The sequence below is a fragment of the Pongo abelii genome, chromosome 9 (assembly GCF_028885655.2).
Source record: "Pongo abelii isolate AG06213 chromosome 9, NHGRI_mPonAbe1-v2.0_pri, whole genome shotgun sequence".
Taxonomy (NCBI): domain Eukaryota; kingdom Metazoa; phylum Chordata; class Mammalia; order Primates; family Hominidae; genus Pongo; species Pongo abelii.
In genome coordinates, this window is record NC_071994.2 from 77335824 (window position 1) to 77348914 (window position 13091).

The 13091-nt window shown below is 47.8% G+C and overlaps 1 protein-coding gene across 3 annotated transcripts in view; it reads right to left on the bottom strand.

Annotated features, from left to right (window-relative positions):
- Positions 1 to 13091, bottom strand: part of ARRB1 (arrestin beta 1) — a 91531-nt gene that overhangs the window by 27999 nt on the left and 50441 nt on the right. For all 3 annotated transcript variants that reach the window (XM_024255317.3, XM_024255318.3, XM_054524832.2), the window contains exon 2: positions 2265 to 2295. In XM_024255317.3, coding sequence (XP_024111085.1) covers positions 2265 to 2295 — 31 coding nt within the window. The remainder of the gene's footprint in view (positions 1 to 2264; positions 2296 to 13091) is intronic.

A 13091-nucleotide genomic window follows, 5' to 3' on the forward strand; every position in this document is an offset into this window, starting at 1 on the left:
AGGCGGGAGCGCTGAGCCCTCAGAGGCTCTGAACACGGGCCGCGCTGTGTTCTTCAGTTGCTCCTCCCTCCATGCAGCCAGGCGGGGATTCACTGATACGAGGACTCGTTTTCTTTTTCTTAAATATTTTTTTTTTCGAGACGGAATTTTGCTCTTGTTGCCCAGCCTGGAGTGCAATGGCACGATCTCAGATCCCTACAACCTCTGCCTCCCGGGTTCAGGCGATTCTCCTGCCTCAGCCTCCTGAGTAGCTGGGATTACAGGCATGCACCACCACGCGCAGCTAATTTTTGCACTTTTAGTAGAGATGAGGTTTCACCATGTTGGTCAGGCTGGTCTCAAACTCCTGACCTCAGGTGATCAGCCTGCCTCAGCCTCCCAAATTGCTGGGATTACAGGCGTGAGCCACTGCGCCTGGCCTAATTAATTTTTTAAATTGATTTAAAAGTATATGTTATTTATCATGCACAACACAATGTTTTAAAATAGATATACATTGTGGAAGGGTGACATCCAGCTAATGAACAAATGCACCGCCTCACACAGTTAGCAGTTCCATGTGTGAGGACTTGCCTTCTGAGGCACTGAGTGTTTGGGGGCTCAGGCCCCACTCAGTAGCCAGCCGGGAGGGAAAAACCCCGAGACAGAATTCCAGCGGCTAAACCAGATCCAGAGCGTCACCCTGATGTGTGCTGTTCCTCAACAACCCTTCAATCCTCGTGACTCGACCGCCATCATTATTTCTCAAGTCCATCCCTCTCCATCCCCACAGCCACTCCTGCCTAGACCACCACACCAGCCCCTTGCTGCTCACTCGCTGAGAGCCTGCTCTCCTCCTTAGCTAGACTAGTCACCCTAAAATGCAAAGCTTTCTTTTTTTTTTTTTTTTGAGATGGAGTCTCCCTCTGTCACCCAGGCTGGAGTGCAGTGGTGCAATTTCAGCTCACTGCAACCTCTACCTCCTGGGTTCAAGTGATCCTCACACCTCAGCCTCCCAAATAGCTGGAACTACAGGCATGCACCACCACGCCTGGCTAATTTTTGTATTTTTAGTAGAGACCAGGTTTCAAACTCCTAACCTCAAGTGATCTACCCACCTTGGCCTCCCAAAGTGCTGGGATTATAGGCGTGAGCCACTGTGCCCAGCCCTAAAATTCAAATCTAACCATGCTACTGCCGCCTGAAACCCATTAATGGTTCCTCAGTGTCCAAAAATAAGGATGACAAATGGGTTTCATTCCAAGTGCCAACTCTGATCTACCGGCGGAGAGAGGGGACGGGGAGCTGTCTCGGACTCTGGGCTGAGAAGGAATCTAAGATGAAACCCTGGTGCAGCAGGGAAGGGCGATGGTGACTGATGTTATCTACTGTGGGCACAGAAGAGAGATGTGGAAGCACACGTGGTGCTATTTGCCAACCCAGGCCAGCTCATAAGCCAAGCCACAGTGTCCCCGTGACCAGCCCTGCAGCCTCTCAGCCTCAGCCTCCCTCTCGGCACTCTGAACTCAGCTGCTTAAGATTCCCACAGTCCCTATGCTTTTATGTCCTGCCTACAATGCTGTTTTCACCTTGCCTTGCTGGAAATGCATCCCTCCTAGAAGCTGCCACTGCACACCAGGCTGGGTCCTGCAGCCCCGATGGCCCCGTATCTCCCGCCTGCCACTTCATGCTGAAATGATGGATTTCTGTGTCTGCCTCTGCCATCTGGCTGTGAGAGGCACAGACTGTGCTTCATTCATCTCAGTACACCCTGCCCCTGTCCCCACCGGCTCAGCCCAGACCTGGTGTGGAATGGTGTCAGTAATGTCTACCTGCTGAACTGACGGGGAAGCAGGACGGCGTCTGGGCCTGCAAGGAGAAAGCAAGGAAGCCAGGCCCTGGGAGCTGCCCTGGCTAAGGAGTTGATGCTAGGGTCCTCTCACAGCAGGGGACTCACTCCCCCACGGCCCTCGGCGCTTACTGATTGGCTTGTCCTCCACTGTCACACACTTACTGAAGTCTCTCTATGACAGGCCATCTCTCCCTACACCAGAGCTCAGGGTAGCTGTGCTTCCCCACTGTGAAAGTTTCCTGAGTGTGTCCCTCCCCCTTCAACTGACAGCTCCAAGAGACAGAGCTGTGTCACCCCTAAGACGGGGAGCAGCACCTGCCCCCTCCCACAGAGGTGTGCACTTCAGGGGACATGCCGTTTCCTCTGCTTCCCAAGAGAAAATGACCAGAGTGTGAGGTCAGGGAGGCGCTGGGCGCAGCTATTACAGACTCACCTTTCCATTCGGACTGGCCTTCTTGAACACTCTGTGGAGAGAAAGAGAGGTCAGGCCAGGGTTCGCGTATCCTGCCCAGGGGCAAGCTCCTGCGGGCCACCTTGAGGCAGGACTGGGGACCAGGGCTGGAGTGACTGACAGGCACCATGCAAGCTTGAGATCCGAACAGTGCCCATGTAATCCGCTCTTACCATCTCCACTGGTAAGCCTCCACGATAGCCACTAGAGCTCTCCTGGGCTACACAACAGCCCCCTTTCAGTCAGGTCTTTGCAGGGCAGGCTGCAGGAGTCTCCAAGTGCAAGTTTTCTGAGCTCAAGTGAGGAAAAGCCTGGCATGCTGTAAGGTCTGTGTGATCTACCCTCACCTCCCGGTTTTACCTCCTACTACTCTCCCTCACCCATCTCCAGCCACATCTACCCCCGGCTGGTCCTCAAGCACACCAGGGCGATTCCCACCTCAGGGACAGTTCTTCTCTGGGAGGCTCTCCCCGAGACATCTGCATGCTCAACCCCACTGTGCCCCCGGGGCCTGAAGTCCCTCTCTTGCTCTACTTCTTCTTTTTCTATAGCACTCATCACTTTCTTTTTTGAGACAAGGTTTCACTCTGTCACCCAGAATGGAGTGCAGTGGCGTGATCTCAGCTCACTGCTTCAATCTCTGCCTCCTGGGCTCAAACAATCCTCCTGCTCAGCCTCTCAAGTCGCTGGGACCACAGGCACATGCCACCACCCCGGGCTAATTTTTATTTTTTGTTTTCTTCTTTTGTTTTGTTTTTTGGTAGAAATGGGGTTTCACCAAATTGCTCAGCTGGTCTCAAACTCCTGGACTCAGGCAATCTGCCCACTTCGACTTCCCAAAGTGCTGAGATTACAGGCGTGAGCCACCACGCCAAGCCAACACTTATCACTTTCGAACGTACACATATTTTGCTTGTTTATTATGTGTCTACTCTGCTAACATGTCACTCCACGAGGGCAGGGATCTTTGTCTCTCTTATCCACAGATGCATCTATCCCAAGCACCCAACACAGCACTGCAATCATTGTTTAATAAATGATGGGGCCAGGAACGGTGGCTCATGCCTGTAATCCCAGCATTTTGGGAGGCCGAGGAGGTCAGGAGTTCAAGACCAGCCTGACTAATGTGGTGAAACCCCGTCTCTACTAAAAATGCAAAAATTAGTTGGGCATGGTGGTGGGCGCCTGTAAACCCAGCTACTCGAGAGGCTGAGGTAGAATTGCCTGAACCCAGAAGACGGAGGTTGCAGTGAGCCAAGATCGCGCCACTGCACTCCAGCCTGCACGACAGAGCGAGACTCAGTCTCAAAAACAAACAAACAAAAAATGATGAATGGCAGGTAGCAAACACTCAATAAATATTAGTTGAACAGGTGAATGAATGAATGAGTGAAGGAATCAACTGCCTTACTTAACAGAAACTGAAGCCCAGCAAAGGCAGAGAATAAGCCATGGTCACCCAGCTGGATAAGGAATCAGGTTGAGATGTAGTCCATGACTCCCAAAAAGTGCCTTCTGTATCTCCTCCTGCCCTCTCCCCTGAGCTGGGTCTTGGAGCCTGAGACCTCCTTCCCCAGCTGCCAACAGCTAGCTTCCAGGATCTCTCAAAGTAATTGTTGGGAGGGAGAGAAGAAAATTGAAAGACAGAGACAGAGACCCCGAGATAAGAGAGGGGGTTGGGGAAGAGAGGGGAGGACAGGGACACAGGCCCCGGACGGGTGAAAATAAAAGATGGAATAAGAGAGGCTAAAACAGCCATGGACAGAGGCTAAAACAGCCTCAGGGACACATGAGGCTGAGAGGGCTTCCTGCCATGCAGTCCTCCCCCAGGAACACAGGGTCCAGCAGGCACCAGGGTGGGCAGGACGGTGAGGCCCGCCATGGCACATGGACAGCCACTCCTGCCTCCTTCCAGAAGAGAAGGCAAGTAGGTGGTGGCTCTGCACTGCCTTGATAGCCCTGGCCCTGCCCACCCCCACCTCTCACTTCTGGGCTGGCAGGAACCACTGATGAGTGTGAGCATGGCTTGCTAAGAAGCCTGGCACATCCCGCCCCACCTCCCCTGGGAGCCCTGGGCTTTTCTCCTGCTCATAAATATTTATTTTTTATTTTTTATTTTTATTTTTTTTGAGACGGAGTCTCGCTCTGTTGCCCAGGCTAGAGTGCGTGGCGTGATCTCAGCTCACTGCAACCTCCATCCCCCAGGTTCAAGCGATTCTCGTGCCTCAGCCTCCCCTGTAGCTAGGATTACAGCCGTGCACCACCAGGCCAGGCTAATTTTTGTATTTTTAGTAGAGATGGGGTTTCTCCATGTTGGCCAGGCTGGTCTCAAACTCCTGACCTCAAGTGATCCTCCCACCTCCAGCCTCCCAAAGTGCTGGGATTACAGGCGTGAGCCACCGCGTCTAGCTTCCTTCTTATAAATATTTATTAGTGTTCAGAGTGTGAAGATGCCACAGTCAGCTGGGGTGTGATAATTGCTAAAGTGAGGAAAAATACAGATCACAAGGTTTGAAGCAGCAGCTCCCAAGCTGGGGCTGGACGTGCAGAGAAGACCAGAGAAGTGGCACTGGCCACAAGGGACTCCACCTGCTTCCAGAAGCCTCGGGAGCCCATGGTCTGAGGGAAAGGAGAGGCCACAAGTGCCTGAGGCCACAAACAACTGAGTCAGGGAAAACCATTCCAGGGACTGCTGGAAGGAGCGAGATACCCTGGTCAGGCTGGAAGGGGCAACTTAAGAAGGGAGGAAGGGAAGACAGAACTTTGTTGAGTGGCTAATTATTTCTCATAATAGGTCTGTGAAATGGGGATTATCATCCTCATTTTATAGGTAATTAGCTCAAGGCTCAGAGAGACGCAGTAATTTCCCCAAGAACACACAGCAAGCCAGGGGCTCGGTCAGGATTCAGACCCAATTCTATCTGCCTGCCTCCAGAAGCTGGGTGCTTCATATCCAACCCAGCTGTTTTCCTAAACCGGGTGTTTTCATCAACATCGGGAGTAATAATAAAGAGGAGAAATGAGGAGAGGAGAGGGGCAAGGGGCAGAGTGAGGGTGGCCGGGTAGGAAGTGTGGCCAGCAGTGGGGAATGACCTGCTGCTAACCTCGTCAGCACCAGGACCACCTCCTTCAGGAAGCAGGACTCTGATGGCTTCCTCAAACAACAGCAGCAGCCACCACATTCCCCGAGAGCATGCCATGCTCTAGACATGACTTTAGGTATTTTTCCTAGAACACTGCTGATCCTTACAATCCCATTTCAGAGATGAGGAAATTGAGGCTCACCGAGGTGAAGCATGGTCTGCCTGTCTCCCGAGCCCATGTCCTTTCCACTCCGTGACACTGCCAAGCCCTCTGGGATAAAACTCCTCTGACTTCCTGACCCTAACACTATCAGAAAAGAGGCCCCTGTGAGGATGTTTCGTTTCCTGGGACCTCCACCTATGCAGCATCACACAGATGGCTCTGCCTGTCAACTTTGAAGAGCAAGCCCACACGTCCAAGACTGGTCAAAGCCAAATTTCCAGGATGTCAGAGGCAGGGTCTGCCTCATCCCCAGCCCCATCTATGCCCCACAGCCTGATTCACAGAGCTGGGTGCCTATAAGAGAAATACCAGCAGTGTTCCAGCTGATTAAGGCTCAGTGGAGACAAGGAACAGAACCAGCCCCCACCACATCCAACCCCACCGCCCAGGGTAGCTCAAGAAAAAGGGGAAGGCATGTTATAAGAAGGCAAAACTCTCACGGGATGCAGGCAGGATGCATGGGGGCTGGCGCAGGATCTGGGAAGCCATCTGAATCTCAGGCAGTCTCACTCTCTCTGCACCTCTCCTCCTGGGGCTTCATGTTCCCCGGTTGCACTGCTTTCTGGGCAGCTGCCCCATTGCCTCTGTGGATCAGCTCTCTCTACTTACTCAAGGCTTTTCTCCTCCTCCATCCTTTTGGCTTGGATGTGACTCCCACTCTGACACTGTTTCCACTCTGATTCTCACTCAGCTTCCCACTGCTAACTGGTTGAATGGCCCACTTCCAAATTCCCAGTAGAGGAATTTGATTGGTCAGCATTGGTCATGTGTTCCACACCTGGGCCAATCAGCTATGCCTAGGTGTGTCACACATCTAGGTGTGTCATATGGTCGAGGAGGCCCGGGCAGAAGAGGGTCTGTAGAGTAATGTTTTCCAAACAGGGGGTCACAACATACTAGTTGATAATAAAACCAACTTACGGCTGGGCATGGTGGCTCATGCCTGTAATCCCAGCACTTTGGGAGGCCGAGGTGGGAGGATTACTTGAGGTCAGGAGTTCAAGGTCAACATGGTGAAACCCCGTCTCTACTAAAAATACAAAAATTAGCGGGGCATGGTGGCATGCACCTGTAATCCCAGCTACTCGGGAGGCTGAGGCAGGAGAATCGCTTCAACCAGGGAGGCAGAAGTTGCAGTGAGCTGAGATCGTGCCCCTGCACTCCAGCCTGGGCAACAAGCAAGACTCCATCTCAAAAATAAATAAATAAATAAATAAATAAATAACCAACTTAAAATACATTTTTTTTTAATGAAATGGAATGGAATAGACTAGAAAATATAAGCATGCACTGCAGGTAGCAAGGTATAATAGACATTACTATGTTCACCAAAATTCAGTTTCCTTCTAAGCCTGGGGGTATGGGAGTATCAGATTTCTCTGGTCCTATGAAGTTAGGCATGTCCATGTGGCTTGCTCTGGCCAACGAAATATGAGTAGAAATGCCAGATGTCAGTGCCAGGCAGATTTAAGTGCTGGTGCTTGATTCCCCATGCCCTCTGTATTCGTTTTCTATGGCTGCTGTAACAAATTACCACACACTTAGTGACCTAAACCAACACAAACAGGCCAGGTGTGGTGGCTCACACCTGTAATCCCAGCACTTTGGGAGGCTGACATGGGAGGATCACTTGAGTTCAGGAGTTCAAGACCAATGTGGGCAACATGGTGAAACCCCATCTCTACAAAAATACAAAAATTAGCCAGGCACAGTTGCGTGTGCGTGTAGTACCAGCTACTCGAACGCTGAGATGGGAGGATCACTTGAACCTAGGAGGTGGAGGTTGCAGTGAGTCAAGGTTGTGCCACTGCGCTTGAACCTGGGTGACAGAATGAAACCCTGTCTCAAAAAAAAAAAACAAAAAAAAAACCCCACACACCCAACATATTATCTTACAGTTTGGTAGTTCAGAAACACTAAATGGGCCTCACGGGACTAAAATCAAGGTACCCACAGGGCTGCATTCATTTCTGGAGGCTCAAGGGATGAATCTGTTTCCCAGCCCTTCCCAGCTTCTAGGGGCTGCCCACATTCCTTGGCTCATGACCCCTGCTTCTATCTTCAAAGGCAGCAAGAGCAGGTTGAGTTCTTATCACATTGCCTCACTCTGACCTCCTCTTCTGCCTCTCTCTTCCATTTATAAAGACCCCTGGGATTACATTGAACCCGTCTGGATAATCCAGAACAATCTCCCTATTTTAAGGTCAGTTAATTAGCAACCTTAATTCCATCTGCAACCGTCATTACCCTCTGCCATGTGACATATCATATTCACAGGTTCCCAGGATTATGATGTAGACATCTTCGGGAAGAGCATTCTTTTGCCTGCCATGCTCTCTTTCCTTTGCCACTGAAACCAGCAATGATCTGGATGAGAAAGCCTCCATCAACCTAAATCCCAGGGCTGCCCTGCTACATGACAGATGTGTAGCATAAGGGAGAATGAAAGCTCTTGAGCCACTAAGATTTGGGGGTTCTCACCGGCCACAGGCTGGCTTCTCCTGGCTGATACAAAAAGTGAGTATTGGCTGGGCACAGTGGCTCACACCTGTAATCCCAACACTTTGGGAGGCCAAGGCGGGTGGATCACTTGAGGCCAGGAGTTTGAGACCAGCCCGGTGAACATAGTGAAACCTTGTCTCTACTAAAAATACAAAAAATTAGCCAGGTGTGGTGGCACATGCCTGTAATCCCAGCTACTCAGGAGGCTGAGGCATGAGAATCACTTGAACCCAGGAGGCAGAGGTTACAGTAAGCTGAGATCGCACCACTGCACTCCAGCCTGGGCGACAGAGTAAGACTTTGTCTCAAAAAAAAAAAAAAGTATTATTTAGCAAAATGTTTGTTTCAGGTGAATGTGTGTGTACTGAATTACAATGTAAAATGAATTTCATGCTGCAAATTTAAAAATGTTTCAGATCCACTGTTCTAGAAAAACATGCCTAAACCAAACATGCCCTATCCGTGTCTGTGCAGACTGCTGGATGCTGTCTTCTGAGTCCATCAAGGTGGTGCCGCCAAGAAGACAGGTAGGTCAACTCTCCAGGAACCAGAATGTCAGTTTCTTCAGTGAGCTTCATTCCCCACCTGCAGCATAGCATACCTGTGGACCAACTTTGACACTAATATTTCACTGCTCTTCTGTGAGCCATCAGTCCTCCCGGTGTCCCTTTGTGCCTGTCACGGAGAGGGCTACACAACAAGGAACCCAAATGAAGCACCTTCCAAGACTGATTACACCAAAACAAGAGTTTATAATTCTATGTGATACAGCTAAACAAGGAATTTTTTTTCCTTTTTTTTTTTTTTTTTTGAGATAGAGTCTCACTCTGTCACCCAGGCTGGAGTACAGTGGCACCATCGAGGCTCACTGCAACCTCCATCTCCCAGGCTCAAGTGATTCTCCTGCCTCGGCCTCCCAAGTAGCTGGGATTACTGGTGCGTGCCACCACGCCCGGCTAATTTTTTGTATTTTAGTAGAGACGGGGTTTCACCATGTTGTCCAGGGTGGTCTCGAACTTCTAAGCTCAGACAATCCGCCTGCCTCTGCCTCCCAGAGTGCTGGGATTACAGGCGTGAGCCACTGTGCCCAGCCAACAATGGAATATTATACAGCACTGAAATTAGGTTTCCATCTTTGATAACACAAGGAAATGCCTATCATAGAATATTAAGCAGAGTAAGTCAGGAATCAGAATAGTATGTTTGGCATGAGCTGAACTTTACACTCAATAAATACCCAAAAGAAACAAATGAGAAGACTTAATGTTAAGATGCCTACGCTCCCCTAACTGATTCAATGTAATCTTTATCAAATCCCAGCTAGCTTTTTTGCAGAAACTGAGAAGCTCATCCTAAAATTCATAAGGAAATGCCAGGGATCCAGAATAGCCAAACTATCTTGAAAAAAAAAAATAGAACCAAGTTAGAAGACTCACACTTCCCACTTTCAAAGCTTACCACAAAGCTACAGTAATCAAGACTATATTATGCTGGCATAAAAACAGACATATAGATCAATGGGATATAATTGAGAGTCTAGAAATGAACTCATATATTTATGGTCAATTGATCTTTTTACAAAGGAGCCAAGGCAAGTCAATGGGGAAAGAACATTGTTTCAACAAATGATGCTAGAACAACTGGATAGTCTCATACAAAAAAACAAAGTTAGATCCCGACCTCATATCATGTACAAAAATTAACTCAAATGGGGCCGGGTGCTGTGTCTCACATCTGTAATCCCAGCACTTTGGGAGGCTGAGGCGGGCAGATCACCCAAGGTCAGGAGTTCGAGACCAGCCTGGCCAATATGGTGAAACCCTGTCTCCACTAAAAATACAAAAATTAGCCGGGTGTGGTGACAGGCACCTGTAATCCCAGCTACTTGGGAGGCTGAGGCAGGAGAATCGCTTGAACCCAGGAGTCAGAGGTTGCAGTGAGCCGAGATCGTGCCACTGCACTCCAGCCTGGGAGAGAGAGCAAGACTTTGTCTCAAAAAAAAAAAAAAAAAAATTAATTGGACCAAAGACCTAAATGTAAAAGCTGCAGCTATAAAACTCTTAGCAGAAAACATAAGTGTAAGTCTTCATGACCTTGGGTTAGGCAATGGTTTCTTAGATATGACACCAAAAGCACAAGCAACTGAAGCAAAAATTTTAAAACTTTTGTGCTTCAAAAGTCACTGTCAAGAAAGAGAATATTGGGGGGTGGAGGGCTGGGGGAGGGATAGCATTAGGAGAAATACCTAATGTAAATGACGAGTTGATGGGTGGGGTGCAGCAAACCAACATGGCACATGTATACCTATGTAACAAACCTGCACGTTGTGCACATGTACCCTAGAACTTAAAGTATAATTTATTAAAAAAAAAAAAAGAAGAAGGAGAGTAGACAACCCACAGAATGGAGCAAATATTTTCAAATCATTTATCTGATCAGATCCTAATAGCCAGGATATATAAAGAACTATTACAACTCAACAACAAACAGGTGAATCACCCATTTTTAAATGGGCAATGGATTTGTTTGAATAGGCATTTGTCCAAAGAAGATATTCAAGTGGCCACTAAACACATGAAAAGATGTTCAGCATCATCAGTCATCAGTCAAAACTACAATGATACACTTCACACCCATTAAGATGGCTATACTCAAAAGGAAGGATAATAAGTGTGGACAGGAGTGTGGAGAAACTGGAACCTTCATACATCGCTGGTGGGAATGGAAAGTGGGGCCGTCACTTTGAAAAACAGTTTGGCAGTTCCTTTAAAAGTTAAACCGAGAGTTAACATATGACCCAGTAAGTCCCCTCCTGTGTATACACCCAAAGTAACTGAAAATGTCCACACAAAAACTTACACATAAATGTTTGTAGTAGCATTATTCAAAATAGCCAAAAAGAGTGAAAAAAAATCTATCAACGAATACACGTATTTTTTTAAAATTCAGTCTATACATACAATGGAATATTATATAGCCACAAAATGGGATGAAGCACTGATTCAAGCTGCAACATAATGAACCTTGAAAACATTATGTTAAGTAAATTAAGCCAGACACAGAAGGCTGCATGTTATATGATTCCACTTGCATGAAATGTTCAGACTAAGGCAAATGGATAGAGACAGAAGGTAAATTAGTGGTTGCCAAGGGTTGATGGAGTGGGAAATGGGGAGTGACTGCTAATTGGTACAGAGTTTCTTTGGGAGGTGATGAAAATGTTCTGGAATTGGATAGTGGTGATGGTTATACAAACTTGTGAATATATACAAAAACCACTGAATTTTACCCTAAAAGTGTGAATATTATGGTATATTACATCTCAATTTAAAAAAAACAACTAAAAAAAGACAGAGAGAATGAAAGAAAAGGAAATGTGCCTAAATACTCAGGAGTTGAAGAAGACTCTGCCCACCCACACGCTTCTTTATGTCTATAATTTTTCTGTTATACAATGAGCATAAAGTACTTTATAAAGATGCTTGGATTTCCCTAACAAGATATGTCTCAAGTCTTGGAGAAAGGAGAATCTAGGAGAAAAAAAAAAAAGGAAGTGAAGTAGGGAAAATCTGGACCCTAAACTCTGAATGCTTTGATGTAAGAGTCTCTGGTTCTGTGATTTTACAATCCAGGATCCATGTTTCTGTGAATCCTGAGATCCCTCCCCAGGCCTAATGTATCGTATGCTCAGCTATCCTTTTTCCAGGAAGCCTTCCCTGACTACCCGCTAAGTATGGGTTAGGGGCCCCTCAGCTCCACATCCAGTGTGTCCCCATTCATAGCACTTCCCACACTTTTAATGGTCTGATAACACCCTCTGCTTCACTTTTATAGCAACAATGAAAGTAGAGATATTATTTGTGTTATAGTCACTGTATTTCTGGGGCATAGCATGGTACCTAGGATATAGTAGGTGTTCAATAAATAAATATAGGATGAATATGGTTAAATGAATGCCCTAAGAGAATTATTCAAGTATGAGGATGGATGAAGTGTAAAAAGATGGTGGTAGGACAGGCACAGTGGCTCACGCCTGTAATCCCAGCACTTTGGGAGGCCGACGGGGGCAGATCACGAGGTCAGGAGTTTGAGACCAGCCTGGCCAATGTGGTGAAACCCTGTCTCTACTAAAAATACAAAAATTAGCCGGGTGTGGTGGCATGTGCCTGTAATCCCAGCTACTCAGGAGGCCGAGGCAGAAGAAACACTTGAACCCAGGAGGCGAGGTTGCAGTGAGCTGAGATCGCACCACTGCACTCCAGCCTGGGCAAGACAGTGAGACTCTGTCTCAAAAAAAAAAAAAAAAAAGAAAGAAAGAAAAGAAAGCTTGTCCAGGTTATCCAGGAGAGAAACCAGGTCCAGTTACTGCTGTAAGTGAGTTACAAATATTAACTCACTTATCTCTCCAACAACTCTATAATAAATATTACTATCATCCCATTTCACAGATAAGAAAACTGAGGCACAGAGAGGTTAAGTAATTTGCCTAGGGTCACACAGCAAGTAAGCAACAGAGCTAGATATCAGAGCCCAGATACTCCAGCTCCAGAGACTACACTTTTAATCACTCACAATACTGCCTGAGAGGTGGGATTATGTGGTTCTGTCTGGGGAATCAAGAAAGCCTTCAGGGCTGGCCGCTGTGGCTCACACCTTTAATCCCAGCACTTTGGGAGGCCAAGGTGGGCGGATCGTGTGGTCAAGAGATTGAGACCATCCTGGCCAATGTGGTGAAACCCCATCTCGACCAAAAATACAAAAATTAGCTGGGCATGGTGGTGGGTGCCTGTAGTCCCAGCTACTCTGGAGGCTGAGGCAGGAGAATCGCTTGAACCCAGGAGGAGGAAGTGGCAGGGAGCTGAGATCATGCCACTGCACTCCAGCCTGGCAACAGAGCAAGACTCCATCTCAAAAAAAAAAAAAAAAACCTTCAAAGGAGGAGGTAGCAATGAGGAAGGTCTTGAAGGACACAGGAGGTGCAGAAGGTGACCACACTGCAGG